General features: G+C 45.7%; 2 protein-coding genes across 2 annotated transcripts; one reads left to right on the forward strand and one right to left on the reverse strand.

The window, feature by feature from the left end:
• Window positions 1–379: 379 nt before the first annotated feature.
• On the forward strand, window positions 380–9,459 carry LOC120690879 (brefeldin A-inhibited guanine nucleotide-exchange protein 2-like). Its single transcript, XM_039973745.1, has 11 exons — window positions 380–1,823; window positions 3,058–3,375; window positions 3,477–3,822; window positions 3,966–4,388; window positions 4,461–4,747; window positions 4,892–5,165; window positions 5,647–6,125; window positions 6,224–6,545; window positions 6,653–7,028; window positions 7,135–7,820; window positions 8,505–9,459. The coding sequence occupies exons 1-11, from the start codon at window positions 556–558 to the stop codon at window positions 9,114–9,116; spliced, it is 5,391 nt and encodes a 1,796-aa protein (XP_039829679.1). The 5' UTR covers window positions 380–555; the 3' UTR covers window positions 9,117–9,459.
• A 1,046-nt stretch (window positions 9,460–10,505) lies between these two features.
• On the reverse strand, window positions 10,506–27,526 carry LOC120692985 (homeobox-DDT domain protein RLT3-like). The gene is made up of 18 exons (XM_039976390.1): window positions 27,244–27,526; window positions 26,389–26,479; window positions 25,905–26,306; window positions 25,133–25,185; window positions 19,437–19,661; window positions 19,277–19,339; window positions 18,871–19,087; window positions 18,687–18,787; window positions 16,305–16,391; window positions 16,092–16,223; window positions 15,316–15,456; window positions 15,064–15,186; window positions 14,482–14,940; window positions 13,641–14,015; window positions 12,897–13,547; window positions 11,967–12,071; window positions 11,563–11,787; window positions 10,506–11,208 (listed from the first exon to the last, which is right to left on the reverse strand). The coding sequence occupies exons 1-18, from the start codon at window positions 27,256–27,258 to the stop codon at window positions 11,182–11,184; spliced, it is 3,492 nt and encodes a 1,163-aa protein (XP_039832324.1). The 5' UTR covers window positions 27,259–27,526; the 3' UTR covers window positions 10,506–11,181.
• Window positions 27,527–27,562: the final 36 nt, after the last annotated feature.

The following is a 27,562-nucleotide window of genomic DNA, read 5'->3' on the forward strand; positions in this document are numbered from 1 at the left end:
AAGTCCCAAATTGAGTGAAGCATGCGTATTGAAACCAATATTCTGAAATTCCTCCCGCCAAACAGGCCCTTACAATACTTCCTGGCAGGAGTAGGCAGTAAACAATATGTGGCCCATTCCACAACCTTCCTGAGTGGCCCACTATCCGGCCCATTTAACTCCGTGCCTCTGTCACCAGGGTCCCGCGTGCTCATCACCCGGTTCCCCTGCCCTTCTCTTCCATTCACTCGCATCGTCTTCGCCCGTCGATCGCCGCCGCCCTGCGTGCAGGATGCACACTTGCAAGCGGCCACCCCGCTATTAACTCACCGACACGTTGGCCCCACGTAAGCTTTCCCCCACCTGTCATGCACGGCTGACAGATCCGTCAATTCGAAGCTCCCCACGCAAATCTACGACGCGCACGACCAGCACCCCTCTCCTCCTCTCCCTGTGCCTTTCTCCCCAACGCCCCACTCCCCGATCCAAACCACCTCAAACCCCCGCCAAGCCCCGCCCAGATCCAGATCCACCCGGCGCGGCGCGGCCGCGGCCACCGGATCCCGCAGAGGAATAATGGCCTCCGCGGCCGCCGCGCCGCCGCCGACCCCGCCGGAGTGCGACCCGCGCCTCGTCGAGGTCTTCACACCCTTCCTCGAGAAGCTCATCAAAAACGCCTCGTGGCGTAACAAGGCGCACTCCAAGCTCTCGCACACAGCCAAGTCCATCCTCGACCGCCTCCAGAAGCCGCCGCCGCCGCCCGCCGCCGAGGCGCAGTCGCCGTCCACCCCGACCTCCGCCCCCTCCACACCGACCTCCTCGTCCGCGCAGCCTGGTCCGCTGCGTAGCCTGTCGCTCGCGGACTCGGAGCTGCTCCTCGCGCCTGTGACCTCCGCGCTCGGCTCGGGTAGCGCCAAGCTCGCCGAGGCTGCGCTCGAGCTCCTCCACAGGCTGATCGCGCACTCGTACATCCATGGGGAGGCCGACCCATCCGCTGACCCCTCGGCGCAGCTCGTCGCCTCGCTCCTCGACGCCGCCTGCAACGCGCTCGGCCTCGACGACGAGCACATTGAGCTCCTCCTCCTCAAGACGCTCCTCTCGGCGGTCACCTCCACGTCCGTGCGCCTCCACGGGGATTGCCTGCTACGTGCTGTGCGCGCGTGTTATGATATGTACCTGGGGAGCCGCAGTGCTGTCAACCAGGCCACTGCCAAGGCGTCGCTCGTGCAGATGCTGGTGATCGTGTTCCGCCGCATGGAGGCTGACTCGTCGACGGTGCCTGTGCAGCCCATAGTCGTGGCTGACATGATTGAGCTGCCTGACGCTGGTCCTGGCTCCTCACCAACTGCCGACCCCAATGTTGTACAGGGATTCATTTCGAAGATCATTGGGGACTTTGATGGTGCACTCACACCTCTAGCACGGACAACTTCATCAACAGGGGCAGGGGCAACTGTAGCCCATGATGGTGCGTTTGAGACGACAGCAGCAGCAGAGGAAGGGGCGAACCCAGCAGATCTGCTTGATTCAACAGATAAAGACATGCTTGATGCCAAATACTGGGAGATCAGCATGTATAAAACAGCTATTGAGGGTCGCAAGGATGAGCTTGGTGTAGAGGGAGCGGTGGTGGGCACCTTGGATGATGATGCTGATGTGAGGATTGGAAATAAGCTGCGGAGGGATGCTTTCTTAGTTTTCCGGGCTTTGTGTAAGCTTTCCATGAAGACACCACCCAAGGATGCTCCAGCAGATCCCATAGTGATGAGGGGGAAGATCCTTGCTCTTGAGCTTCTCAAGATCTTACTTGAAAATGCTGGTGCTGTGTTCCGGACCAGTGAGAGGTACATATGCCCTTACAGAAACTTCTGATTTGCAACTTTGTAGTGCAACATATCTTCAGAATTTGTTCAAAATTCGTTAACAGTTTTGAACGATAATTTTTGTACCATTTTATTGCATGAAAATTGAAAAGGTGGCATAGTGATGGTGAGGTGAGGAGTGGATGTTTTTAACCAATAACCCCTAAAGGAATTACGCTTTTAATTGATTATGGTGATACTGTTGGATTGATATGTAGACAGTGTTTCTATGTCAATGTGAATAAACTGTTGCTTAAAGTATCGAAATTCCTAACTGTTTGGCAGGATTAGACTGATACGCACACTGCTTATTGCTTAGATGTTGAAATAGAAACATGTTAAATTGTACTTGATGTCCTGGAAATAAATCATTGTGTTCTATTCGGTATTACCAATTCTTGACCATTGTTTTGAAAAGCAGTGTGCCCTAGCCAGGCAGTATGCATGAGGCAAGGATCCAATCATCAAATCAATTTTAGATTTCAGGTTACAACTATACGTCATAACATTTGTGATTGCCAGGTTAAATGGTGCTAAGAAAGGGTTCCAACAGTTTTAAACGTGTGACACCATGAATTTATTGAGATGTACCTACTAACCTCACCACTGTAAACATGAATTACATTGTGGATTACTTTATTGGGATTTTGCATTTACCAGAATGAACTGTAGGCCTATGTGGTGTCCACTTTGTTTCCATAGGTATTATCTATAGAATATGTTTATCTAGTGCCGATAGAATTTAAATGGAGTTATTAATTTTACTATTACATAAGAGATATGTAGACAGCTACTCCCGTAATGGTTATGTGGTTACAAAATGTCTTGTGTTGGTTAGAAGTTTTGTGTTACTTTGGACTGTTATGAGAATGTATACTGAAATCCAGTCTCAGTTCCCCCACTATGGCTTTTGATCTTTATTGACTTCTGTTACCTTAATTTATTGCAATCATGCTCGAGCAGGCTTTGTTGTACTCTAATAATTAGGACTGACATTTAAATTGAAATTACTTGAGGGGAAAATAATCAGTAGCTATAAGAATTTTGTTTCAATTGCCACTAGGGAACATGCTATAAGTCTACAGTACACTAATGCGCGATCATTTCTTCTCTCGGATTGAATAGCAACAGTAGAGGTGTAACCCATTTTCTTTATTCCTTTTTATGTTTTTCAGATGATCCCTGTTTGATCAAATTTTTTTCTCAATATGTCTAGGTTTCTCGGTGCTATCAAGCAGTATCTATGCCTATCACTTTTGAAGAACTGTGCCTCATCACATTTGATTGTTTTTCAGCTATCTTGTTCTATTTTTATTAGCTTAGTGTCAAGATTCAGACCAGGATTAAAGGCAGAAATTGGAGTTTTCTTTCCCATGATCATTTTGAGAGTTTTGGAGAATATTGCACAGCCAAATTATCAGGCAAAGATGATTGTTCTTCGTTTTCTGGAGAAGCTCTGTGGTGATTCTCAAATTTTAGTTGACATTTTCCTCAATTACGATTGTGATGTACACTCATCAAACATATTTGAGAGGTACCGGGCCATTCAGTTTTCTTAGTAATCTAGTTTAGCAACTTTAGAATTAGTTGTATCTGCTATTCTTGTTGTGAATTTTTCTTTATTTTGACCAACAGGATGGTGAATGGTCTCCTAAAGACAGCTCAAGGGCCTCCTGCTGGTGTCCCTACCACATTGGTACCACCTCAGGATACCACAATGAAAAGCGAAGCAATGAAATGCTTAGTTGCTATTCTCAGATCCATGGGGGATTGGATGAATAAGCAGCTACGTATTCCTGATCCTGCTTCTCCTATTGTAGAATCAGAGAAAAATGATAACGATGGTGGCAACGAGCTTCCCCAGACGGATAATAATGGAGATGAGTCTAGTGAAGCATCCGATTCACATTCTGAACTATCAAATGGAATTTCAGAGGCTGCATCTTTGGAGCAACGTCGAGCTTACAAGATGGAGCTTCAGGTGGATGATACTGTACTATAAGTTATTTCGCTTGTACTGCTTGGTGGGGATGTGCTAGTTACTGTTCTTTGTTGTCTGCATCTCCATTTCCATTGTATGTTCCTTGTCCTTACGTGTTTGATTGATTGATATCTCAATAACAGGAGGGTATCTCTTTGTTTAATCGGAAGCCAAAGAAGGGAATTGAGTTCCTAGTAAAAGCGAGCAAGGTTGGGGAGTCACCAGAGGAAATAGCTGCTTTCCTAAAAAGTGCTTCTGGCTTGAACAAGACTATGATTGGTGATTATTTAGGGGAAAGGGAAGATTTATCACTCAAAGTCATGCATGCATATGTTGACTCGTTTGAGTTTCAAGGAATGGAGTTTGACGAAGCGATTAGAGCTTTCCTTCAAGGCTTCAGGTTGCCTGGAGAAGCTCAGAAGATCGATCGGATTATGGAAAAGTTTGCAGAGCGTTACTGCAAATGTAACCCAAAGGCATTTTCCAGTGCAGATACAGCCTACGTCCTTGCTTATTCAGTCATAATGCTTAACACTGATGCACATAACCCGATGGTCAAAAACAAGGTACTTTCTTGTGTTGAAAGTTCTTTCATTTAGTTCTACTTCGCACAATTTATAACGTGTAAATTGATGCAGATGTCACCAGAAGATTTCATTAGGAACAATCGCGGTATTGATGATGGGAAAGATTTGCCTGAAGAATTTATGAGATCCTTGTATGAAAGGATTTGGAAAAAGGAGATTAAGATGAAAGAAGATGAATTTGATCCCCAGCAGCAACAATCAACAAGTTCTAACAAAATTCTTGGGTTGGATAACATTCTCAACATTGTTGTACGCAAGCGAGGTTCATCTATGGAGACAAGTGATGACCTCATTAAGCATATGCAGGAGCAATTTAAAGAAAAGGCCCGCATGTCCGAGTAAGTTATATTAGTTGTATCATCTATCAATTTGTTTGAATATTTTTCTATTTTGCTACCCATATGTTTATGCTCTTTTGTTGTTTTTTGCGGTTTATTTTATCATATAAATGGCTGACCTAGGATTTTTTTTTGAACAATCAGGTCAGTATTTTATCCAGCCACAGATGTAGTTGTTTTGAAGTTCATGGTTGAGGTTTGCTGGGCTCCTATGCTTGCTGCCTTCAGTGTTCCACTGGACCAGAGTGATGATGAGATTGTCATATCCCAGTGCCTTGAAGGGTTTCGCTCTGCAATCCATGTTACTGCAGCAATGTCAATGAAGACTCAAAGGGATGCATTTATCACTTCACTTGCTAAGTTTACGTCACTTCACTCTGCTGCTGATATCAGGCAGAAAAATGTTGAAGCCATTAAGGTTTGTTTTGTATATTGAGATGAGCATTATCCCTCTTCCTAGTATTTGTCAAAGTTATTATAAAAGGTATCAATTGAAACCATAATGCTTCGTAGTTAGAGGTTTGTTTTGTTTTGATGACTACAGAAATGTTAAAATGAACTGATTTATACTTTTGCTAAATCTTGGGAATGTCATTTTTTTTATAGTTCAATGTAGTGACGTGAGGATGAGACTGGAGTTTGTTGTGATTTAGGCTGCTTGGTTTGATATTGGGCTGACTCAATATTATTGACCTCTAATAATGGAGCAAATGTCGAAGTTTACTGCCTTCAGACTCTATCCTTCGCCTCTTTTTCTGTCATTTGATTGTTCATTTTTTGGAGATGCCTAGATCATATGTCATGGTGCTAGTTGCAGTTTGCCATATGCCCATATCTTAGTTTGTATCATGATAAAATACTTCTCATGTCTTCTGTTGTTGTGGTGGATTGCCTTACAGGCAATTCTATTAATTGCAGATGAAGATGGAAATTACTTGCAAGAAGCATGGGAGCATATATTGACTTGCGTTTCTCGTTTTGAAAATCTTCATCTTGTTGGAGAAGGAGCGCCTCCAGATGCTACATTTTTTGCACTGCAGCAGCCAGACCTTGATAAATCAAAACAGGCCAAGTCATCAATTCTTCCTGTTCTGAAAAAGAAGGCTCCTAATGCTGCTTCAGCTTCTAAAAGGGGTTCCTATGACAGTGCTGGTGTGGGTGGTAAAGCTTCTGGTGTCGACCAAATGAATAATGAGGTGACAAGCCTCTTGGAGCAAGTTGGAATTGCTGAAATGAACCGTGTATTTGTAAGAAGTCAAAAGCTCAACAGTGAGGGTATAATTGATTTTGTAAAGGCTCTCTGCAAGGTTTCTATGGAGGAATTACAGTCTGCATCTGATCCACGAGTTTTTAGTCTGACTAAAATAGTCGAGATAGCGTAAGGAATCTAAGGCTTCATAGCATTACTACATTGCAATGGTTTCTTTACACTTATATTCTGTCTATAAACACTGTGATTACTCTTCCCCCCTGTAGGCATTACAATATGAACCGCATCAGGCTTGTCTGGTCAAGCATATGGCATGTCTTGTCTGATTTTTTTGTGACCATTGGCTGCTCAGAAAATCTTTCAATTGCAATATTTGCTATGGACTCCTTACGACAGTTGTCTATGAAGTTCCTGGAGCGAGAAGAGCTGGCTAACTACAATTTCCAAAATGAATTTATGAAGCCTTTTGTTGTTGTAATGAGGAAGAGCCGGGCTGTTGAGATCAGAGAACTTATCATTAGGTGTGTCTCTCAAATGGTATTAGCGCGTGTTAATCATGTAAAGTCAGGGTGGAAGAGCATGTTTATGGTATGGCACCTCTACTTGCCTTCATGTACCATAACTTTTATCTGAAGACTATCTGGAGCATTCTTGTTCTCATTCCTGAATATTGGTTGCTGTTGTACATCTTGCAGGTCTTTGCGACAGCTTCATATGATGATCACAAAAATATTGTACTTTTGGCCTTTGAAATTATAGAAAAGATTTTGCGGGAGTACTTTCCGTACATAACTGAGACTGAGTCGACGACTTTCAATGATTGTGTGAACTGTCTCATCGCATTTACTAACAGTAGGTTTAACAAAGATATAAGCCTTAATGCAATTGGCTTTCTTCGATTCTGCGCGGCAAAGTTGGCCGAAGGTGATATTGGATCCTCAAGGTTGAAGGACAATCCCACTTCGAACAGTAACCCACCCTCACCTCATTTGGCCAGTGATGGAAAGCAGGAAGGCGCAGTTCTTGCTGACAAGGATGACCACATACACTTTTGGTTTCCTTTACTAGCAGGTAACTGCGTTTATCTTTTTTTATTCTGGTGATTCTTCTACTGCTTTTAGTTGGTATTATTATATTTACAGCTTGAGGTAATCTTTGTTTTTCTTAAACATTGCAGGGTTGTCTGAACTTACCTTTGACTTAAGACCAGAAATCAGAAAAAGTGCTTTGCAGGTGTTATTTGACACATTAAGAAATCATGGCCATCTTTTCTCTTTGCCTTTATGGGAGAAGGTGTTTGATTCAGTGCTTTTCCCAATATTTGATTATGTACGTCATGCTATTGATCCATCCGGTAGTTCTCCACAAGGACAAAGTGTGGAAAACGATCCTGCGGAACTTGATCAAGATGCTTGGCTGTACGAGACATGCACTTTGGCACTTCAGCTAGTTGTAGATCTCTTTGTTAGGTTCTATAGCACAGTTAATCCACTTCTAAAGAAGGTTCTCTCGCTCCTGACTAGTTTCATAAAGCGTCCTCATCAGAGTCTTGCTGGTATAGGTATTGCTGCATTTGTCCGTTTAATGAGCAGCGCTGGATCTATGTTTGTGGATGAAAAATGGCTAGAGGTCGTATTGTCCTTGAAAGAAGCTGCCACCGAGACGCTTCCTGACTTCACTTATATTTCGTCTGGAGCTTACCTGCAAAATGTACCAACAGAAAATGGAGGCTCTTCTGAACAAAGGGAAGACGAATCTCAACCATTAGAGAATGACAATGAAGAATCCGCTAGATCAAGGAACCTATATTTTGCAATTGGTGATGCCAAGTGTCGAGCTGCTGTGCAACTCCTATTGATCCAGGTATATAATATCTTCTTTTATTCGCTCTTATGTCTGGAAGCATATTGTTTTCCCATTCTTCTGATTTTCTTGAGTTTGAATCTGGTATCAACACCTTTTATGGAGTAATCTAGATTGGTATCAACATCATGTCTGAGTTGGGTTCGATAGTTTAAATAACATATAGCCCCGGCTTCCTTTTATATATGACTTTGATTAGTACAATTTTGAACAGTCCAACGTCGTATATAAAGGAAGGAGGGAGTAGCGTTCGAGAAAAAAAAAAGGAAGGAGGGGGTATATAGAAAGTCTTCTTAACCCAAAAATAATTCTACTGGACAAACGAAAAGTAACATACAATTTAAATTTTCTAAATCGTCTTATCCTATTGTGTGGTAGATTTTAGATTTTTTGGGTTCCTGATGATGTTGATGATCTTCCTAGTTGCATTATATTATTAGACAAATTGAATGTTTCAGGTTATCTAGAATATTCCCTGCAACTTTAGAACCTTTCTCAGCCATTTCTTATTTCCTCATGCAAAAGCCTATTTTCACTTAATCTTTCTCTGGTAACTGAGAAAATAGAATTGGAGTTTCATTAACTGTAGTAATCTCTATATGGTATGTGCTTTAGCTTCTCAAAGATGGGGGTGGTAATATATGATGCATGTTGTGCTTACCCATACGCATTTCCTTTGTGTAGGCTGTGATGGAGGTATATAACATGTACAGAGCACAACTGTCTGCACAGAACACAGTTATCCTCTTTGAGGCCTTGCACGCTGTTGCTACCCATGCCCACAAAATAAACAGTGATAACGACCTGCGGTCCAAGTTGCAAGAGTTGGGCTCCATGACCCAAATGCAGGATCCGCCATTGTTGCGCCTTGAGAATGAGTCTTACCAGCTGTGCCTTACTATCCTCCAGAACATATTCCTGGACAGCGCCCCTAACCATGGAAGCACAGAGGTGGTGGAGAGTCACCTTATTGGCTTGTGCAAGGAGGTCCTTCAGGTATACTTGACCACAGCGCGGCCTGCCCAGCTTTCCAGTGGCACCCAGCCACTGGGCCACTGGCTTATCCCTGTCGGTTCATCAAAGCGGAGAGAGCTCGCAGCCCGAGCACCCCTGGTTGTTGCAACCCTGCAAGCTATCAGTGGTCTAGGTGACTCATCTTTCGAGAAGAACCTTGGCCAGTTCTTCCCCCTCCTTGCTGGCCTCATAAGCTGCGAGCATGGCTCAAGCAAAGTGCAGGTGGCCTTGAGCGACATGTTCAGCACTTGGGTTGGACCGCTCGTTCTTCAGTCATGCTGATGCTGAGCAGTGAGCACCATGTGATACATAGTAGTATACATCCACATGTAAGTTATTCTTTGTTTCAGTGGAATCCCATTGTGTTCCTCCTCTCCCCCATTTTGCTCTGTTCATGATTTAGTTGCTGGGGGCTATATTGTTGCGCCAAACTGATCTTGCAGATCATTTTTTTTCTTTACGTTCTTTTCTTGTTCGCCTCGGGAGGAGTGTATGTTGCTATAGAGGACTGAATTATGTATGGTAGTTTAGTTAAAAATTGTGTCCATCCTGTTCGCAAGGTACTGCATCCCATAGTTTCTGTAGACATGTTTTCCAAGCCTTTTATTGAAAATACCACTTACCACTTCTTTGCTTGTGGTGCCGTGCAAGACATTTTGAACATACCATTTTTGGTTTAGAAGTTGGACGTGGACCAGATATATATTATTATGCAAATTCAGAAGAAACTGCTTAGTAGCCAGGCGGTCCAATAGCACATCAATTCCATCTAGAGCTCAAGACGCTAGGCTTAAGGTTCCGTCTAGGCGAAGGATGCTCTAGAATATGCACCTCCGTAAGTTGGGGAGAAGCCCCAGTAACGATCATTTGAAACTTGTGTGAAAGGCCGTATTGCTAATTCAGTGGTAACTAATTGTTGCATGTGGCATTATCCTTTACGATCATGATACTCTAATTATATCCCAAGAAGTAGAAATGATTGTGATCACGTAGTGTATCCTAATAGCAACGATCCTATCCTTACGAAGCGACAACACATGTTGTCGACATCTAAACTTTGCAAATATAAGTTGAGCTTCATCAGTCTATGCATTTTTTTATATGATAAATAGTATAATAATTAATGTGTTTAGGCTTGGAGCTTTTACAATTGAGTGGTTTAAAAAAACATGACTAAGAATACTCAAGTTTATAACTAATTAATACGAGAATTGAGTATCATTAGTTTAATTTGACTGTTTTCCTACTCATGTTATGACATGTTAAAATAACATTTACCTATTTCTAGGCGAGTAATACTTCTTCCTTTAAATTTTGGTCTATAATAGAATTTGCCTTGCTTCTCGTCGGTTCTGGTTGGCGCACTAGATTAGCCTCTTACAGAGTTACAGGTGCAGGTGAGGTACAGCGAAAGAGCACTGTGTGCGCCCCTGATTACAATCAGTTCTGTAGGCAGCGACCGCACCCTTGAGCTAATGCCATGAAACCAACATACTAAAACCTGACACGCCCGTAAAGTCTCCAAGATTACAGAACCTAACGTTCTTTTTACATTATTAAAGGTCAACTGTACAGGGGAGAAAAACGTATACTCGTCTTACAAATGGATCTCCAGAAAACTTGTTCGAAAGCAATAAACACAGCAGTACAGACCACGTCATAGTTTCAATGAGTAGAACATATGCACTGCTGTTGGAACAATATATACGGGGAAGTAGTTTTACAAGTACAAAATGAAAATGTAAGGCCACGGAAACACCACTGTACACTGCCAGCAAACCAGTGGGAACCAAACTAAATTACCTTCCACCAAAACCGCTGGAAGCAAACAAGCTACACAGCATACTGAACTACGGATAAAATGTGTCTAACACCGCTTATATTTCATTAAACCGCTGGAAGCAAACAAGCTACACAGCATACTGAACTACGGATAAAATGTGTCTAACCCCGCTTATATTTCATTAAAAAGAAGGGGGTGCAGCTAGTAGCCAAGTCCAACAACCACCTACATATAATTGTTTCAGAAATTGCCTATATCTCATTTGTGCGTTTTGCCGCACATCGCTAAGGAAAGCCAAAACTTTCACATATCCGAAGCAATGATTATTGACAAAAACTTCCCTACTGCCTAATATTGTACATAGGTGCACAATGCTCAGCTGGGAGGTACAGCAGGCTAGCATAGGTGCAAGACCTAGTTCTCAAGCTCAAAGCTAATGTCACATTCTGTCGTGTCTAGAGGAAATGCTCGAACATCAAGCAAAGTCTTGCAAATGATACTAGAAAAGAAGTCAGCTGGGTGCATGCTGGAGCATCATGCAAAAGAATCCATCTTCCATTCTTCCTAGCTACCTTGCACAAGCCTGTGATCCTGTATCATAAACTTGACAAAATGTAAATTGATGAATAAGAGAGCAAAGGAAACATAAATTGATCAAATAACAGAGCAAATGAAGGCACAACCTACCACTACAAAAAAAAGATAAAGTTACAATAATCAAATCCCTCATTTAAACTTTACTATTAATAATACCATGCAAGAAAAATATATTCAAGCCTACTCCAGTAAGCCAAATACGACCATGGATATTTTTCAGGCAGCATGAACAATTGTGAAGCTACAGAGCTCTAATTGTGATTGATAAGACACTATGATATTAGCTATTGTGAATCTACAGACCCCAATAGAATTAGCTATTGTGAATGTCAAAAAAAAAATACTTGCCTGTGCTGGTTCTTTGATGGCCAATGCTCTTGAGGTATCAGCTTTGTCCACATAAGGTGCGATGAGGGCATCCAACTTGACAACCCAAAGTGCAACTGCTGATGTTGTTTGTGGCATTGTCTGAAAGTAGACAATGATATCATCCAGATACGAGCTAAAACTAACAGATGCGGAACTTTTGTACAACCAATCCTCATCCATCGCCCCAACAAAATCGACAAGAACCTGCAGGGGACGGCCACATTGTAAAAGAAAAGGCAGTAGAAACCAAATTACACGCTTAAAAATGCATAGAAGGCTCAGATATCAACATATAAAATTAGAAGATCTGAAAAGCTTAAAAATGCATAGAAGGTTTAGATATCAACATATAAAATTAGAAGATATGAAAAGCTTTTATTGACCTGTAAAAGTTCTGGCAGTGATGATGTTCGCCGCAGCCGCTTAACCCACAGCTTGTGAGCAGACTTCATCCAAGAACCAGTAAAAGCTACCTCAGGCATCGATGCCTACACAAGCGAAAATTGAACAAATTATGAAACATGTGTTTCATAAGACATTTGTATAAACTTTTATGATTATCAGCCCCTAGTTCCCAGGATCACACACACGGTGTTTACCTCTGAAGAAAAGGCTCACGGATGAGAAATATACACACTTCTGGGGCACTACACATAGGGGTGATAACGGATCATGGCCCTAGTGGTCTCTTCACAATCCAACATTCCAACTTGGCCCTTTTTAGCTCAAAATTGTATAAGATTACGGCCCGGCCCTTAGATTATCTAAGTTAAATTTTAAGGCCCTTTACCACCCCTAACTGCACAATAGCACCCCCACAGTTCCAACCCGATGATTACAATGATTTTACTCACACACGCTATGCTGCAATTCAGGGTCATAACTCGGCCAAAACACTCATGCCACTAGCTCCACTAACAGACATTCCAAAGGGTCAACTATGCACACACTCCATGCTTCAAAAACTAATAAACTTGCTTCATTCACAAACTGATGAACTCTACACCACTGTTCTCCACCCACTTCACTTCACTTGCTGCACCACATCTCATTTTATATAACAGGAGTACAAAACAGACCTAGTAGCTTGCTTATGAAGACTCTAGTCTTGACTGACACACTCAGGCAAAGACTTGACTTGCACCTAGAAAAGACTTGACCTACACCACACTAACATGCCACAAAGATTATACTAACAATAATCATGCATAGCTACACTTAAGTTCCCTTCAGCACACACAGACACTGAATGTTTGGACAAGTTGATCCTGACGATCAAATTGCATCAGAGTAGCATGTTCTGAAATACTCACCTCAATAGCATGAATGGCTGCTTTAAGTGCCTGTAGCTGTGAAGGCAGAACTTTATGATTTGGCACCTCATGCGCATCATCAGGCTCCCGGCATGTTGCCACATGTACAGCATACCTTTCTTCAAGATCAAAACCAACCTCAAAAGTTGAATGGCATATTCTGCAATGCTTCTCATCTCTCCAATATAGATCATGACACCTTTCACAATGAACTAGTGACTCCTTAAATGATTTCTTGCCACATTTAACAGCAGTTAGAGCAGAATAGAAAGAAGTCCAGATCCACTTATCAAATGCTTGCGACCTATCCCACATAAATATTCTTTCATCACCTCTTCTCCCATTTTCAATTACTATGGCAGATGATGAATCCAAGTTACTATCTTCAAGGTCTGTAGGAACAGAGGCATTCTCAACATCTGATACAGGTGAAGCTCCAGATACACTACTAGTCTTGGGTGAAGCTCCATCTCCAATACTTGTCTCAGAGCGAAGTGAATCAGATGAGGCTGGAAGCCCGACTGCATTCCCTCCTTCCACATGCTTTTTCATGGCTTCAAAAAGGCAGGCCTGTCTCTTCTCCATTGATGCAAGGAGATGTGCTTCCCTAGTACCCCGGCTATCTAGGACAGAGAGCAAGGAAAGCAATTCCTGCACTCAGCAAAATAAATGGTGAGGTAAATTTGTCGACAAAACTAAAAAATAAGAATGGTACAATCTGAGCAGGGTTAGCAAATGGGCAACCTGTGGTGAATCAACCACCTCCCAGTGACCATCCTCTGAGGACTCGAAGTAGACCCTACGATGCCCTGGATCGTCTGCCCTACAAGGGCCAAGGAAAAGCCAATAACTATTATACCTCCTGTCTGATCCTAAGAGAACAACCTGTGGTCCATGTGCAACTCCAGACAGATCGTTCCTTCCAGAGTCAATGATGTGACTCTGATTTCTTCGGCTTGATGATCTACCTTGCTGAGAACAATCCAAACTGTACAAGTTTCGTGGTCCATTTAAGGACTCATCACTAGATTGATACAGATTTTTTGTTGATTTCTTTATTTTCCCACCTGATTGGTGTGGCTGCACTCTTGGCATGTTATGCAAGACTCTGTGTGGTTCCTAGAAGTCAAACATAACAGCATAAGCTTCTCAAATTATTCAATAGGAATATAAGATGTTTTCAGAAAGTAGTGGTGAAATACACATGGCAAGCATTGGAGTTGAGTTAAAACAGATCCATAGTTAGTAGTTACACAGAACAAAGCTCCCTAGGAAATGAATGGTATGTACATTCACTTCAGACTTCAAGAGACATTTTAGAGCAGTCCCAATTACAAGAATTCTAGACTGAAATGACCCATCACCCATTCAACTGAAAAGATATTTGCATCTTTGACGTGCAAAAGGAATACACTAAGATACAGTTAGTACATGCAACTGCATTAGTCTAGAATTAATCCCCTAGTATTTGGAAGTCAAACATCAGGTTTAAATTGTTTAATTTGGAAGGGAAGTTAAACCAACTTTTTCAAGAACAAAGATGGCACGGTGCAAACTGAGTACTGGAACAGTCACAGAAGATTACCTCAAGCCTTGGAACAGAACCAGCACCACAAACAATATCTATTAAGGCAACCAAACAATCCAACTTCTCATCAATGCTTAGATCTGAATACTCGCCTTCCATCAATCCAAGAAGCCAACGCTCACCTGGATAACTCTCATCAATTTCACAACATTTATTTGGACTTCCAATTGCGTTTTGCTGCTTCTTCCTTGGAGCAATTCTATTATCATGCTCAAATAACTTCATTTTTTGTGAACCAATAGATTCATCATCACTACTGCTAGCATCCTCATCATCATCCACACTTCCAGATTCCTCACTATCTGATTTAGCATCTTCCTTCCCTTTAATTTGGGGATCAATGCGGAGACGGTATGCAGAAGGTGCAATCTTCTCAAATAATGTGATGTCACTAGAGAGAGTTAAACATATCAACTGCTCTAGTTCTAATGTGCTTGAGATATTAAGATCAACAATCTGAAAAGAGAAAAAAAATAAGGGAAATGTCAAAGACAAACTCGGTTAAATATACAGAGTCAGAGAGAACATCAGTTGTCATCAATACCAATGATTTATTTCCAATATTAACAAGATAAATACCTCAGATGATTTTGCTAGTACTGAAACCTTTAAACCACCACTTCCTGCCTTAGACAATAGTGCAAATAATTCACCTTTCAGTGTACGGGGATGCAAACCATATTTAACCATTTGATTTTTCTCCTGGAAAAAAGGTAGAGGAAAGTGTTTTACTTCTAAAGCATACATGAATTACAACTGAAGTGGCAGATGAAAATCTACAGTTGCAACATAAATTGACAAAAAAAAAGAATGTGGAGGTATCCATAATACCTTGTTAAAGAAATCCCGATTCAGCATATGCTGTTTTGACCCAAAGCCTGAAGCAACAAGGACTTGTCGTAGTATTTCAACCCAAGTAAGAGAATTCAGGGATCTGATCCAGAAATTAACATCGAATTCTTGCTCCCTAACCTGGAAGGAACCATCTTCAGGGGGGATAATGCATCGTGCAAGGACATCACATATTTTTAAAGATTGCGATTTCAGTTACATAGTATTTTGAACTATTCTATTATTTCAATATACTCTTTGAAAAGTAAGAAACTCTCTCGTTTCCCACTTTGTAGGCCTGTTTCAAAGACTTTTTTTGCAATTCTCATGTTATATTTTATCTAAACAAAGAACCAACTCAGGTGATCTAAAATAAATAGTCGAGCCACCTAGCATCTCCTAAGGAAAGCAATTCAAGGAAATTTACAACTCGCAAAAAATCAATCACTTATCTGCCATTCTTTGAGATGAACAGATACCTCAAACCCTAACAGATGTTTGGCTTCATAATATAAATAGCATACTTTATTCCCTGGATCTAGTATAGTTTCACCAGGCCCTAGGAGAGTAAAACTGATCAAATTGACATAAAAAGTGTTATGCTGTGCTTCTTGCAGAATATTTTCGGTGACAATAAAATCAACTACTGGATAATGTTAAATTCCTCCAAAAGACTGCAGATTTAATCTATTAGACACTGTCCTATACGGCCTCTTCAGGGCAATGATTAATTTAATTATTGGACTGAAGTACAACAAACACTTTAGGAAACTTACAAAGTTCAGGAAGCTAAGAAATCTGCAGTCTTTAGAAGATCGTGGAGCAAATACACCACCACTGCCCATCTCAGCATTTAACAACAGCAGTTTCAGAAGACCAATATGTACTTCCCCCAACAACAAAGAGTCCTGCAAATTATATTAGGGTTATGGGAATGTGATACAAGAAGTCATGCTAACTTCTAGAGAAAATTGATTAAAATTTTGCACCTTTTCATGGAATGCTTGAGCAAACTCATCAAATGTGAAGGGGTGAACATCAACACTGCCAAAATGAGTGTACACAAACCGGACAACCTGTAAACAATAATTCACCAATTAATATGTGTACCAATTATCAGAAAATAAAGATAAGATAGAGGAATAGGACTGCATAAGGGGCAAATACAATATAACCACAGTATCCAGGTGCTTGGTGTTTAATCACAAACTTCTTGGCTCTTGTGGCTATGACATTGATTATCCTACAACCTTGGGTGAATTTTGGGCTAAAAGCCTTCTTCTGAGTAAGATTTTGATTTTTAAGTGATCCAAGTTCACATACACATACACTTCCAACAGCAAAAGGACATCACTAGGTCACATAATACTTTCAACAGCACAGATACCTGCACGATGAGTCTATTAACATGCAAGATTCAAGTCTATGCAACGTCCTATAGCATGAGCCCATGCTTCCATGCATATCACCATAGGAAACGATCGACTTCATTTCTTGCCAAGTTAATAAGTTATAGAACAAGTGGCATTAGATGAACTATTGATTGTTTCTTGCCTTGCAAGGGAATTCTTGGAGAAGTTGCTGATTAAGATATTACAAAGGAGGGGATAGACGCTAGCCAAAAACTGCAAGGTGGCGACAATAAGGGAGGGAGGGAGGGACTGAAACCCAGATAGAAGCAGTGTTATGCTTGCTTGGGAGTTATTGTCCTTACAAAATTAAGAGCCTGTTTGGGAGCACTCCACCTCAAAAAAATCAGCTCCACTCCATCATTTTTATACCATTCTATTTGGGAGAGCTCCACTCCACCTTGACCAACTGCCCTTCTCACTTCCATGCGGGTCCCGCTCGTCAGGTCGTTCTCATACCTTTGACTCCTTCCCAACCCGTGGCGCCTTCCCTCGCAGCCCATGCCTCCCCCGCCGCCGCAGCCTATTCCTCCCCCGTCGCCATAGCCCGAGGCCGCCACCCCGCTGCCGTCGTCGAGGCAGAATCCGGCGGTCCTGCCCCCTCTCGATTCCCCTCCGGCCGCGCGTGCGCACCTTGCCGAGCGAGCGCGTGGTTGAGCTCTCGATGCCGGTCGAGCTCTCCGAGGCGGCGGCGGTGGCATGGGAACGTGAGGTGCCAACAGCGGTGAGGAACCAGATGCGGCGGCGGAGGCGCTTTCGGCGGCGGCGGGGATGTCCGAAGGCAGCGTTGGAGGTCTCGTGCCTCGGTGGGGGAAAAGGAGCGCGTGTGGGAGACGAGACAGTTGACTTTTCTTTTTTCCGGAGCAAACCGGTACGAGAGGATTGTAACTAGTGGTAGGTGGGTAATTATCTACAACTCCACCAGCTCCACAAATTGGTGGAGCACCTCTTGAGGAGCTCCCAAAAAAAGGTGGAGTGGAGCTAATTAGAGGTGGAGTGGAATGGAGTTGGCTGACCTGTTTGGGTTTTTTTTTCCTTGGAGTGGAGCTATATTTGGTGGAGCAAAGTTCTCCCAAACACCACCTAAATGATTATACCCAAAAAGTTCTAGTGCCCATGGAGCAACAAGATCCGCGCGCACAACAAATGCATGCAGAAAGGATCTGTGAAGTCGAGCAGGTAGGAAGAGGTCAGTTGGAGTGGTAGACATGCTTCACTTATGAACTTTGTACTCCTAGTATACAGGGTCCACAGTTAGTACTCTGTGATACATTTTGCTTTCAATAAAGCAATGTTTAACTTACATGTCCATGTATTGATTTCCAAAGCAAACTATAAAATTACAAAAGAAGTATCTGGGTAAGAAAGAGTAAGTATATTCCAACTTCATGTGAGATTCAGAGAGATTCAGACATTCAGTTCTAGCTTAGCCTGGCTTCTTGAAGCTGAACCAGAATAATGTTTAACATAATGTCCAACATGCTTTTATTGAAAATGGGCTGCCTAAAATCTACGAACTGCAGGGGGCAGTCATGTAGATGTAATCTTTAAACATTATCATGTGTGTTCGAGACAAAAACAAGTGTTGCCTACTAATTCACAAGAAACTTAGGATGGACAAAAGAAATACTACCTGTGTCTCAAAATATAGCAACTTTTAGACTTGGTCAAAGTCAAACATTTTCATCTTTGATCAAAAATATATCCAAAAGTAATTACTTTTAAATAGAAAAGCTTACATATTATGATAGTTGGTTTCATTATGAATAAACTAATATCATTTTTATGTTGCTATGGTTTTTTTACCATCTACAATCAAAGTTTAAAAGGTTTGACTTGGAGAAAACCTAAAAATGGCTATATTCTGGGACGGAGGTGGTATAATGTTTTTAATGCATGAACAGCTGATCAGGTCCATCAAGATAACAATGATGATGCAAAAATAGTGGCATTTCATATGACCTGAAAAAGCTTTTTCACCATTTCCGGTGATGAGTCCCAAGGTTTTGCGGAGAATGGCTGTTTCATCTTGACACTCTGCGGAGGAAACTTGGCAAGTAAATCTGCATAATAAAGGTGTAATCTATGTAAATAATAATTATCTACATAATATGAGTACAGCGCGATATGAGACGTCACTACAAACCTTTACAAAGGGGGCAGCCATGCCTCCCACTTGAAGTAAGATGAGCTGAACATCTTAATGGATTAGGACCTGATTGTAATTCACTGAGCTCAAGCTCCTCATCGTCCACTAAAGTCACCGGCTCAGTCAGTAGTTCTGAAGATTCTGATTTGTCAACTGAAAGATGGCAATCCATTGGAGGATGCTCCTTTGGACTAGTAACTATCTTACATGGCACCTATAGAAAAAAAATCATCATTATTGTTCGACATAAAAGAAATTTATAATCTACTATTCTGAATCAGAAAACAGTCCAAATTGGACGGTTTTGCTTTTCCTCCAAATGTCCAACATAGTAGATAAGGTAGTACTACTGTCGAAGCTTTCTTTTTCTTCATTTATAATGCCAAGCAAGAAAAAAGAATACCTTTCTTTTGTTTGCTGGACGTTTACTCCTTTTGTCAACCTTCTTCTGCACCATACTTTGGTTCTGCATATAGGGAACCAGAGAAGATTTGTAAGTGGCTAATTCTATATACAGAGTAACATAGTCTTCATTAAATCAGATCAAATAACTGAAACTTTACTTGAGTAGTCTTTCCATTATCTTCTAACCCATCACAATCATCAAACGGTCTCAGGGACCGCAAACAACCAGTTTCATCAATGAAATTTGGGCCGCTTTGACATTCCATGTTGTGGGAATACATTGCATGCCACACTGTCATCAGACCTTTCCCAATTCCATGTTTCCTCACAGGAACAGTATCCTCACATGGCACATCGTACCTCTGGCTGGTAGACTTCATGATCTACAGATGAACAGTTTGAGAACACAAATGGTGCCGCATTAGAAAGATCAATATGGAAAATCAAAACTAACAGAGATTTGTGGCTTAGGGAGACAATAAGGAACTTCTGAGAGAAACAAAAATGGGATAAATTGATAAGGTGGTGGAACGTGTTTTCAGCTCACACCAAATATAAGAAAATTTTAAACAGAAAAATAATGTTTTTATAGAGGATATAGTAGAGCCTAATCTTACATTTGATCGTAAAAAAGCTGGAAGTTAACAACTCCCTATGCATCCACATAGTAAATAGGATTTCCTACTGTGGTAACTGAACAAACTGCGCAGACACTTGATTTCACAGGCCAGAGCTTACATTTATACCTCTAACTGCTACACCCAAAAAAATTGAAACACAGGAAATGAAGAAATACTTCAACTTGACCAGTAGTTCATTTGGAATCAAGAACATTGAGTTTGTTGGTGTATATGTGAGCCCATGTATAGAGGCCCATCTAGAGGCCCATGTATAGGATCTATATATCGCACCCTTCTAGGGTTTGGAGGAAAAAACAAGCCATTATTCTCTCCTACATGGTATCAGTAGCCTAGCTCTCTCTCTCCAGCCGCCGGGTCCTTGTGCGCCGCCGCCGCCGCCACCATGGCTGGCTGGCCGCCGCCGCCGCCGGCGTTCTCCTCCTTCCCTCCCCTCTCCTTCCCTCCTCTTCCTGCTTCCGGATCTGGCAACCGTGGCCGGCTTCTCTTCCTTTCCCGGCGGCCACTCCCTTGTTCCTGCGTGGATCCAGGGCGTTGCCGACTCCTCTGCTCGGCCTCCCGCCGCCGCGCCAGCGTGGCCGCGGCCCCAGGTGCGTACGCGCCTGCGCCTTGCGTGGCCGGCGCGTGGCCGTCCCTCCCGGCGCCCACACCGCCGCCACCGCCGCCCTCTGCGCTGCTCTCGCCGCAGCCCAAGGCGCGCGGGCCACTGGCGCGGGCATGCCTGACGCTGCGCCCCCGCCACCCATGGCTGCGCCCGCGGCGCCTCTTCCAGCGCCCGCGCCGCCCGTTGCCGCGCCCGTGGCCGCGCTTGCGCTGCCTCTACCCGCAATGGCCGCCAATGCTGCTACGGCCGACGCGGCTCTCGCCGCGGCCCTCCTCGCCGCCAAGTCCGAGGCTGCGGCAGATCAGGAGCGGGCCCGCGCGGCTGCCCTCGCTTTCCTCGCCGCAAGTCCGAGGCTGCGGCGGCTCAGGAGCGGGCCCGCGCGGCTGCCCTCGCTTGGGAGCGCGAGCGCTCCGCGATCGATGCTCTCACTCGTCGGGTCGCCGCGGAGAAGCCCTACTTCCTTGTCCCGCCCGTCGTCCCCTTCACCGAGCACGACGCTTCGTCCTCCCACCAGGCTCCGCCCTCTGGATCTGGACCTCAGATAGACCCACCCGACCCCCTCCTTGGTGCTCCTCTCACCGGCCAGACCGGGGGTGGGGGAGGCCGAGGGCGTCGTCGGCAAAGGGGATGTGGTGGTGGTGCTCGGGGCACTCCGGACCCGACTCCGGCTCCCACTCCTACTCCAGGGCGCATCCCGATGTGGCCGGTTCCGGGTCAGGGGGGAGGCCCTCGTTCTCAGCCCCAGCCGGCGGCCATGCTCGCCGCTGCTGCTCCCCTGTTCGCGCCGTTCTGGATCCCGTCCGCTCCACCCAGCCAGCAGCCGACCTGGCCTGGGGGGGTGGGACCAGCCGCACTGGCGCCGTCCTTCAGCGCCATGGGGCGGACGCCGCCGGTCAGCACCGAGTGGATCGCCGACTCGGGTGTCTCCTTCCACACCACCCCAGATGCCGGTATCCTCTCTTCTGTCCGACCCCCACACCCCTCTTGTCCTTCCTTTATCATGGTTGGTGACGGGTCTTGCCTTCCTGTCACCGGCGTGGGTTCTGCTCCTGGTTCTTTTCGTCTTCCCAATGTCCTTGTTGCTCCTCAGATGATTCATAACCTTCTTTCCATTTGTCAGTTTACAACTGACAATTCTTGTTCCATCGAGTTTGATTCTTCTGGCCTCACTGTAAAGGATTCGGCCTCCCGGCGTCCGCTACTCCGGTGTGACAGCACGGGGCCCCTTTACACCCTTCGCCTTCCTTCTTCCGCTGCACCACTCTCGCCTTCTTCTTCGCCCTGGCCGTCCTGGTCTGCCGCTTTTGCCGTGACGCCGTCTTCCACCACCTGGCACCGCCGTCTTGGTCACCCTGGCCGCGACGTTCTGGCTCAGTTCAGTCGTAGTGCCGATGTTCCTGGCACTAGGGTTCGGTCGTCATGTTCGGCTCCCTTTTTCTTCTTCTTCTCCGCATGCTGCGCATGCATTTGATCTTGTTCACTGTGACCTGTGGACCTCTCCTGTACTTAGCCTTTCTGGTTATAAGTACTATCTGGTGGTGGTCGATGACTTCTCGCACTACTCTTGGACGTTTCCTTTGAGCACCAAGTCTGAGACCTTCCCCACCCTCCTCCACTTCTTTGCCTGGGTGTCCACTCAGTTCGGCCTCACCGTTAAGGCCGTCCAGTGTGACAATGGGCGGGAGTTCGACAACTCCACCTCCCGTTCTTTCTTCCTCTCTCGGGGTGTTCAGCTGCGTATGTCTTGTCCGTATACCTCTCCTCAGAACGGCAAGGCTGAGCGGATGATTCGCACGACGAACGACGTCGTGCGCACCCTTCTGATCCAGGCCTCTCTGCCCCCGCGCTTCTGGGCTGAGAGCCTCCACACTGCCACCTACTTGCTCAACCGTCTTCCGTCCACTGCTTCTCCTGCTCCCACTCCACACCACGCTCTTTTCGGTACCCCTCCTCACTACGACCACCTTCGGGTCTTCAGGTGTGCGTGTTATCCTAACACCACTGCCACTGCTCCTCGCAAGCTGGCGCCCCGCTCGACTCGTTGTGTGTTCCTTGGTTACTCCCCTGACCACAAGGGGTACCGATGCTTTGACCTCACCTCTCGCCGCGTCCTGATCTCCCGACACGTCGTCTTTGACGAGTCGGATTTCCCCTACTTCACCTCCTCCACACCTTCTCCTTACCCCGAGTTGGAGTCCCTGTTTCCGACTGACCCGGTGGTTCAGCCACTTGTACCTGTCTTTCCTTTCCCTGCAGGTTTTCCCGGCACACCAGCACCGCTGCCGGTGATCCCTGCTGCGCCACGCGCGGCCCCGGTGCCCGCGGTTGCGCCACACGCGGCCCCCGGACCTCCGGTCGTGCCGCGCTTGGACCCGGTGTCTCCTGCTGCGCCACGCGCGGCCCCGGTGCCTCCTGCTGCGCCTGCGCGGTACGCTCAGCCGGTGCAGGTGTACCAACGTCATCCAGCGCCAACTCCGGCGCCGCCGCGGTACGCTCAGCTGGTGCAGGTGTACCGGCGTCGTTCGGTGCCGGCACCGGCGCCGACTCTGGCTCTAGAGGCTCCTCCGACGCCTACACCGGAGTCGTCGCCGCCGCCATCTACACCGGAGCTGCCGCTGCCTCCGCCTCCGCCTCCGCCGACTCGCTCTCGAGTCGAGCCGGAGGTGTACCACCCACCCGTCGTCCATCGGGATCCTCGGCATATCCATCCCATGGTGACTCGGCGAATGGCGTCTCAGGCCACGACTCTCTCCGCCACCGAGGGCGAGCTGCGGGTCTCTCCGGTACCCTCCTCTGTCCGCGACGCCCTGGCGGATCCTCACTGGAGTCGCACAATGGAAGAGGAGTACGCAGCTCTCCTTGCCAACCAGACGTGGGACCTCGTGCCGCGTTCGTCTGGTTGCAATGTTGTCACCGGCAAGTGGATATGGACGCATAAGCGTCGGGCTGATGGCACACTGGAGCGCTACAAGGCTCGCTGGGTTCTCCGGGGTTTCCCTCAGCGGCCTAGCGTGGACTATGATGAGACCTTCAGCCCAGTGGTGAAGCCTGCTACTGTGCGCACGGTCCTCTCGCTTGCGCTCTCGCGCTCCTGGCCTGTACACCAGCTGGACGTGAAGAATGCCTTTCTTCACGAGACTCTGTCGGAGACAGTGTACTGCTCTCAGCCGGCGAGATTTGTGGACTCGAGTCGTCCAGATATGGTCTGCCGGCTCAACAAGTCCCTCTATGGTCTAAAGCAGGCTCCTCGGGCTTGGTACTCTCGGTTCGCCACGTTCTTGCTGACTTTGGGGTTCACCGAGGCTAAGTCTGACACGTCTCTCTTCATCTACCGGCGTGGGGATGAGACTACATATCTGCTGCTCTATGTCGATGACATTGTGCTCACAGCCTCCAGTCAGCAGTTGCTTCCGAGTGTCATCTCCTCTCTGCAGCAGGAGTTTGCTATGAAGGATCTAGGTCAGCTCCACTTCTTGGGCGTCACTGTTGAGCCTCGCTCGTCTGGTCTTCTCCTTCACCAGCGGCAGTACGCACTCGATATTCTAGAGCGGGCTGGGATGACTGATTGCAAGCCCTGCTCCACTCCTGTCGACACTCAGATGAAACTGTCTGCTGATCTGGGTGATCCGGTGGCTGATCCTACTGCCTACCGGAGTCTGGCTGGTGCTTTGCAGTACCTCACCTTCACCAGGCCGGACCTCACCTACGATGTTCAGCAGGTCTGTCTCCATATGCATGATCCCCGGGAGTCACACCTCACTGCGCTGAAGCGTCTCCTCCGCTAAGTCTGTGGCACTGTCGACCTCGGCCTGGTGCTTCACCGCTCGTCTTCTGCGGAGCTGGTGGTCTACACCGACGCTGACTGGGCTGGCTGCCTGGACACTCGTCGCTCCACTTCCGGCTACGCCGTCTTCCTGGGCGGCAACCTGGTCTCCTGGTCGTCCAAGCAGCAGCCGGTTATCTCCCGCTCCAGTGCTGAGGCGGAGTACCGAGCTGTCGCTAACGGCGTGGCGGAGGCGTCCTGGCTACGACAGCTCTTGGCGGAGCTCCACAGCCCGCTCGCCAAGAGCACGCTCGTCTACTGCGACAATGTTAGCGTCGTGTATCTCTCCACCAACCCTGTCCAGCATCAGCGGACGAAGCATGTGGAGATCGACCTACACTTCGTGCGCGGCAGAATCGCCATCGGCGATGTTCGGTACTCCATGTCCCGACTACCCCTCAGTTTGCTGACATCTTCACCAAGGGACTGCCCTCCTCGACATTCTCGGAGTTTCGCTCCAGCCTCAACGTAGCCGGTGGCTAGTTGTGGCTGCGGGGGGGGGGGGGGGGGGTATTTGCCCTTTGTACTCTATTTGTACTCTATTTTCATCTAGTCTTGAACACCGCTGCGCCGGTAGTTTAGACTGCGGGAAGGTGTTGGCTTTCTTGTTGTCCAGTCTTGAACACCGCTGCGCCGGTAGTTCAGACTGCGGGGGAGGGGGGTTGGTGTATATGTGAGTCCATGTATAGAGGCCCATCTAGAGGCCCATGTATAGGATCTATATATCCCACCCTTCTAGGGTTTGGAGGAAAAAACAAGCCATTATTCTCTCCTACAGAGTTATTGTACCTTTCTCTTCTTCACAGCTCTTTGGTTTTGAGAGGAATGATGGCATGTAGTATCTGTAAATATATGTAACAAAAGGAGCATTTGTATCAGTTGCACACAGCACCATTAGGATATTAAATGCATCTTCAAGAGAAATATGAAACTTATACGTGAAAGAGGAGGGGAATGTTAGCAGCAGTAGCGTTAGAAAACATTAACTGCAAACTAGGACAATGTAACTGGCAAATCAAATCACGGTTGTTTTCATTGTTAACAAAATAGTATAGCAGCCAAGCTTCTTGATGTGGATTGGTCAGTATGGAACTCCGGGAGTCATTGAAACTCTCAATCCAGGTTCAAACTATAGAACAAAGTGTGGGAGGAGTCTCCCCCCATGGTTGAGTTTTTTAAAAATATAATAGGACTATAGTAAAAGTTCTGCACCGGAAACAATAAACTGCAACTGTGCAGAACTGGTGAACAGTAGCGAATTAAATCAAGCTCAGGAGCACAGGACTGACTTTAACTTCTGACACAATAGCAGCATGAGTAAATGAATGGTTCGTCATATGTGTAGAGAGTCAACAGCTCACCAACAAAAAACAGTTCACATTGAACAGTAGTCATTGAGGTGGCATGAGCACATATATGAAACCATATTTATTATCTCCAGCAAAAATAAGAAAGGACAATAACTTTTAATAGAACTGGCACATCCACCTCCAGCCATTGGTGGAAGCAATATATAATTATCTAAATAACATATAATGATCTTCCTTTTCTACTGGCATACCTCTGATACAATCACGTTCACTTTGGGGGAGTGGATCAAATTCACTCCCAAGAGGTGGACCATCTTTGCGAAAGATTTTCCTCAGGATATAATCCTTGGGGAACAGAATTTGTGACAGAACTGTACTTTCCTCTCCTACAATGCTGGTACTCCTACTGCCAAACTCTGGTCGTGAACACGAAGTACCATACATGGGATCTTGGTCACAAGACGACGAACTGCTGCTTGATCTAGGTCCACTTGATTGTGCACTAAGTTGCCTTTCCATGTGAGACCTAATGGCTTCCATCTCCCTCCTCTCTTTCCTCCTCCGCTCTTTGAACCATATACGAACTTGATTGTAAGTCAAACCAACACAGGTTGCATACTGCCCCATTTCCTCTGGCTTTGGATATTGCACATCTGGATAGAAAGAGATATCAGCAACAATGAAATGTATAGCACAGTCGAAGGAAAAGATTTCCAAACACTAGCATATAATTACCAGAGTAAAATTTCTCCAGCATCTGGATTTGCTGGGGCGATTTTTTTGTCCCTGCATTCTCCCTTTTTGCCCCAAGGCTATTGGTCATCATCTGAACAAAGCCATAATTAGTGCTCAACAAGATAAGCAATAGAAATACACAACTACCCAGAACCCCAGCTACAGCATATAATAACTCTGCAATTCATGTTATGAGCTTGAATACCTTGCCCATAAAAACTGGCTGCAACTGATCAGCAAGTACCACAACTACTAATGCTAGAACAAACACTGCAAACATTTATGACTCTTGATAACAAATTTATTTTGACAAATGAGTGGATCAAGCGAAATCACATGCCCAGTAAGGCAATGACCGATATCAAAATGATACATCCCAAACCTACATGGTTCAAACTGTTTTTTTTATGTTCCCAGCATAAACTATAAAAATCAAACCCAGCTAGATCACGCCTATAATCCTCCGCAATTGCAGCAATCATAGCTCAAAACAAAAGCACAGTAATTTTTCTATTTAATACAGTCCAATAGAACCAGTTCGAGCAAATTGCAGTGTGAAAGAAGGTGGCAGCAAAACAGGGGGCACTGCCATCTCTACCGCCCAAAACCATGATCCCTACAAGGCTACGACCGATGCGCTCAGGCCTCGCAAGCAGGAGCTAGCAAATCAACCAATTCAACCAAAAACCGAACGCTTCATTCCTTACACCACATCCCCCATCCGTAACCCCTACACTGATCACGCCCTCAAATATCCCCGCTGGCCAAATTCCTCGAATCAAACCCCGATTCCAACAAAGACCGTTCCAATCGCCGAGAGCCCAGATGCTGGATCAGCGAACCGCACACTCATACCTGCGCGGGAGGCATGGCGGTGGTGGCGGCGCGGAGGTTTCAGCAGGCGGGCACCATGGGCGGCCGCGAGCGGGGGATGGAGGCGGCGGTGGAGACGGCAGGCTGCCCGGCGACTTTAGTGCGGCGGAAATGGTGCGCGGCGGGTGTTACTGGGTGGGGGACGGCGGAGATGGGCGGAGGGGGCCAAAACCCTACCAACGAGCGGCCATTTCTGCTGCTCGTGGCTGCGCTGCCTTTTTTCGGCCCTTAAACCCTCGCGGGCCGGGGAGATTACGCGAATGGCGACTAGACTACGGAGTACTTTGGGGAGGTGGAAATA

The sequence above is a fragment of the Panicum virgatum genome, chromosome 9N (assembly GCF_016808335.1).
Source record: "Panicum virgatum strain AP13 chromosome 9N, P.virgatum_v5, whole genome shotgun sequence".
In the NCBI taxonomy this organism is placed as follows: Eukaryota; Viridiplantae; Streptophyta; class Magnoliopsida; order Poales; family Poaceae; genus Panicum; species Panicum virgatum.

What these genes read in the sequence shown, in the direction of transcription:
- LOC120690879 (XM_039973745.1), top strand. Translation starts at nt 556, where the DNA reads ATGGCCTCCGCGGCCGCCGCGCCGCCGCCGACCCCGCCGGAGTGCGAC. An exon ending in ACCCGATGGTCAAAAACAAG is followed by an intron (nt 4,389 to 4,460) that starts GTACTTTCTTGT and finishes AAATTGATGCAG; the next exon opens with ATGTCACCAGAAGATTTCAT. An exon ending in TTGGTTTCCTTTACTAGCAG is followed by an intron (nt 7,029 to 7,134) that starts GTAACTGCGTTT and finishes TAAACATTGCAG; the next exon opens with GGTTGTCTGAACTTACCTTT.
- LOC120692985 (XM_039976390.1), bottom strand. An exon ending in TACTAGCAAAATCATCTGAG is followed by an intron (nt 14,941 to 15,063) that starts GTATTTATCTTG and finishes TTCTCTTTTCAG; the next exon opens with ATTGTTGATCTTAATATCTC. An exon ending in CAGCCATTCATGCTATTGAG is followed by an intron (nt 12,072 to 12,896) that starts GTGAGTATTTCA and finishes TCGCTTGTGTAG; the next exon opens with GCATCGATGCCTGAGGTAGC.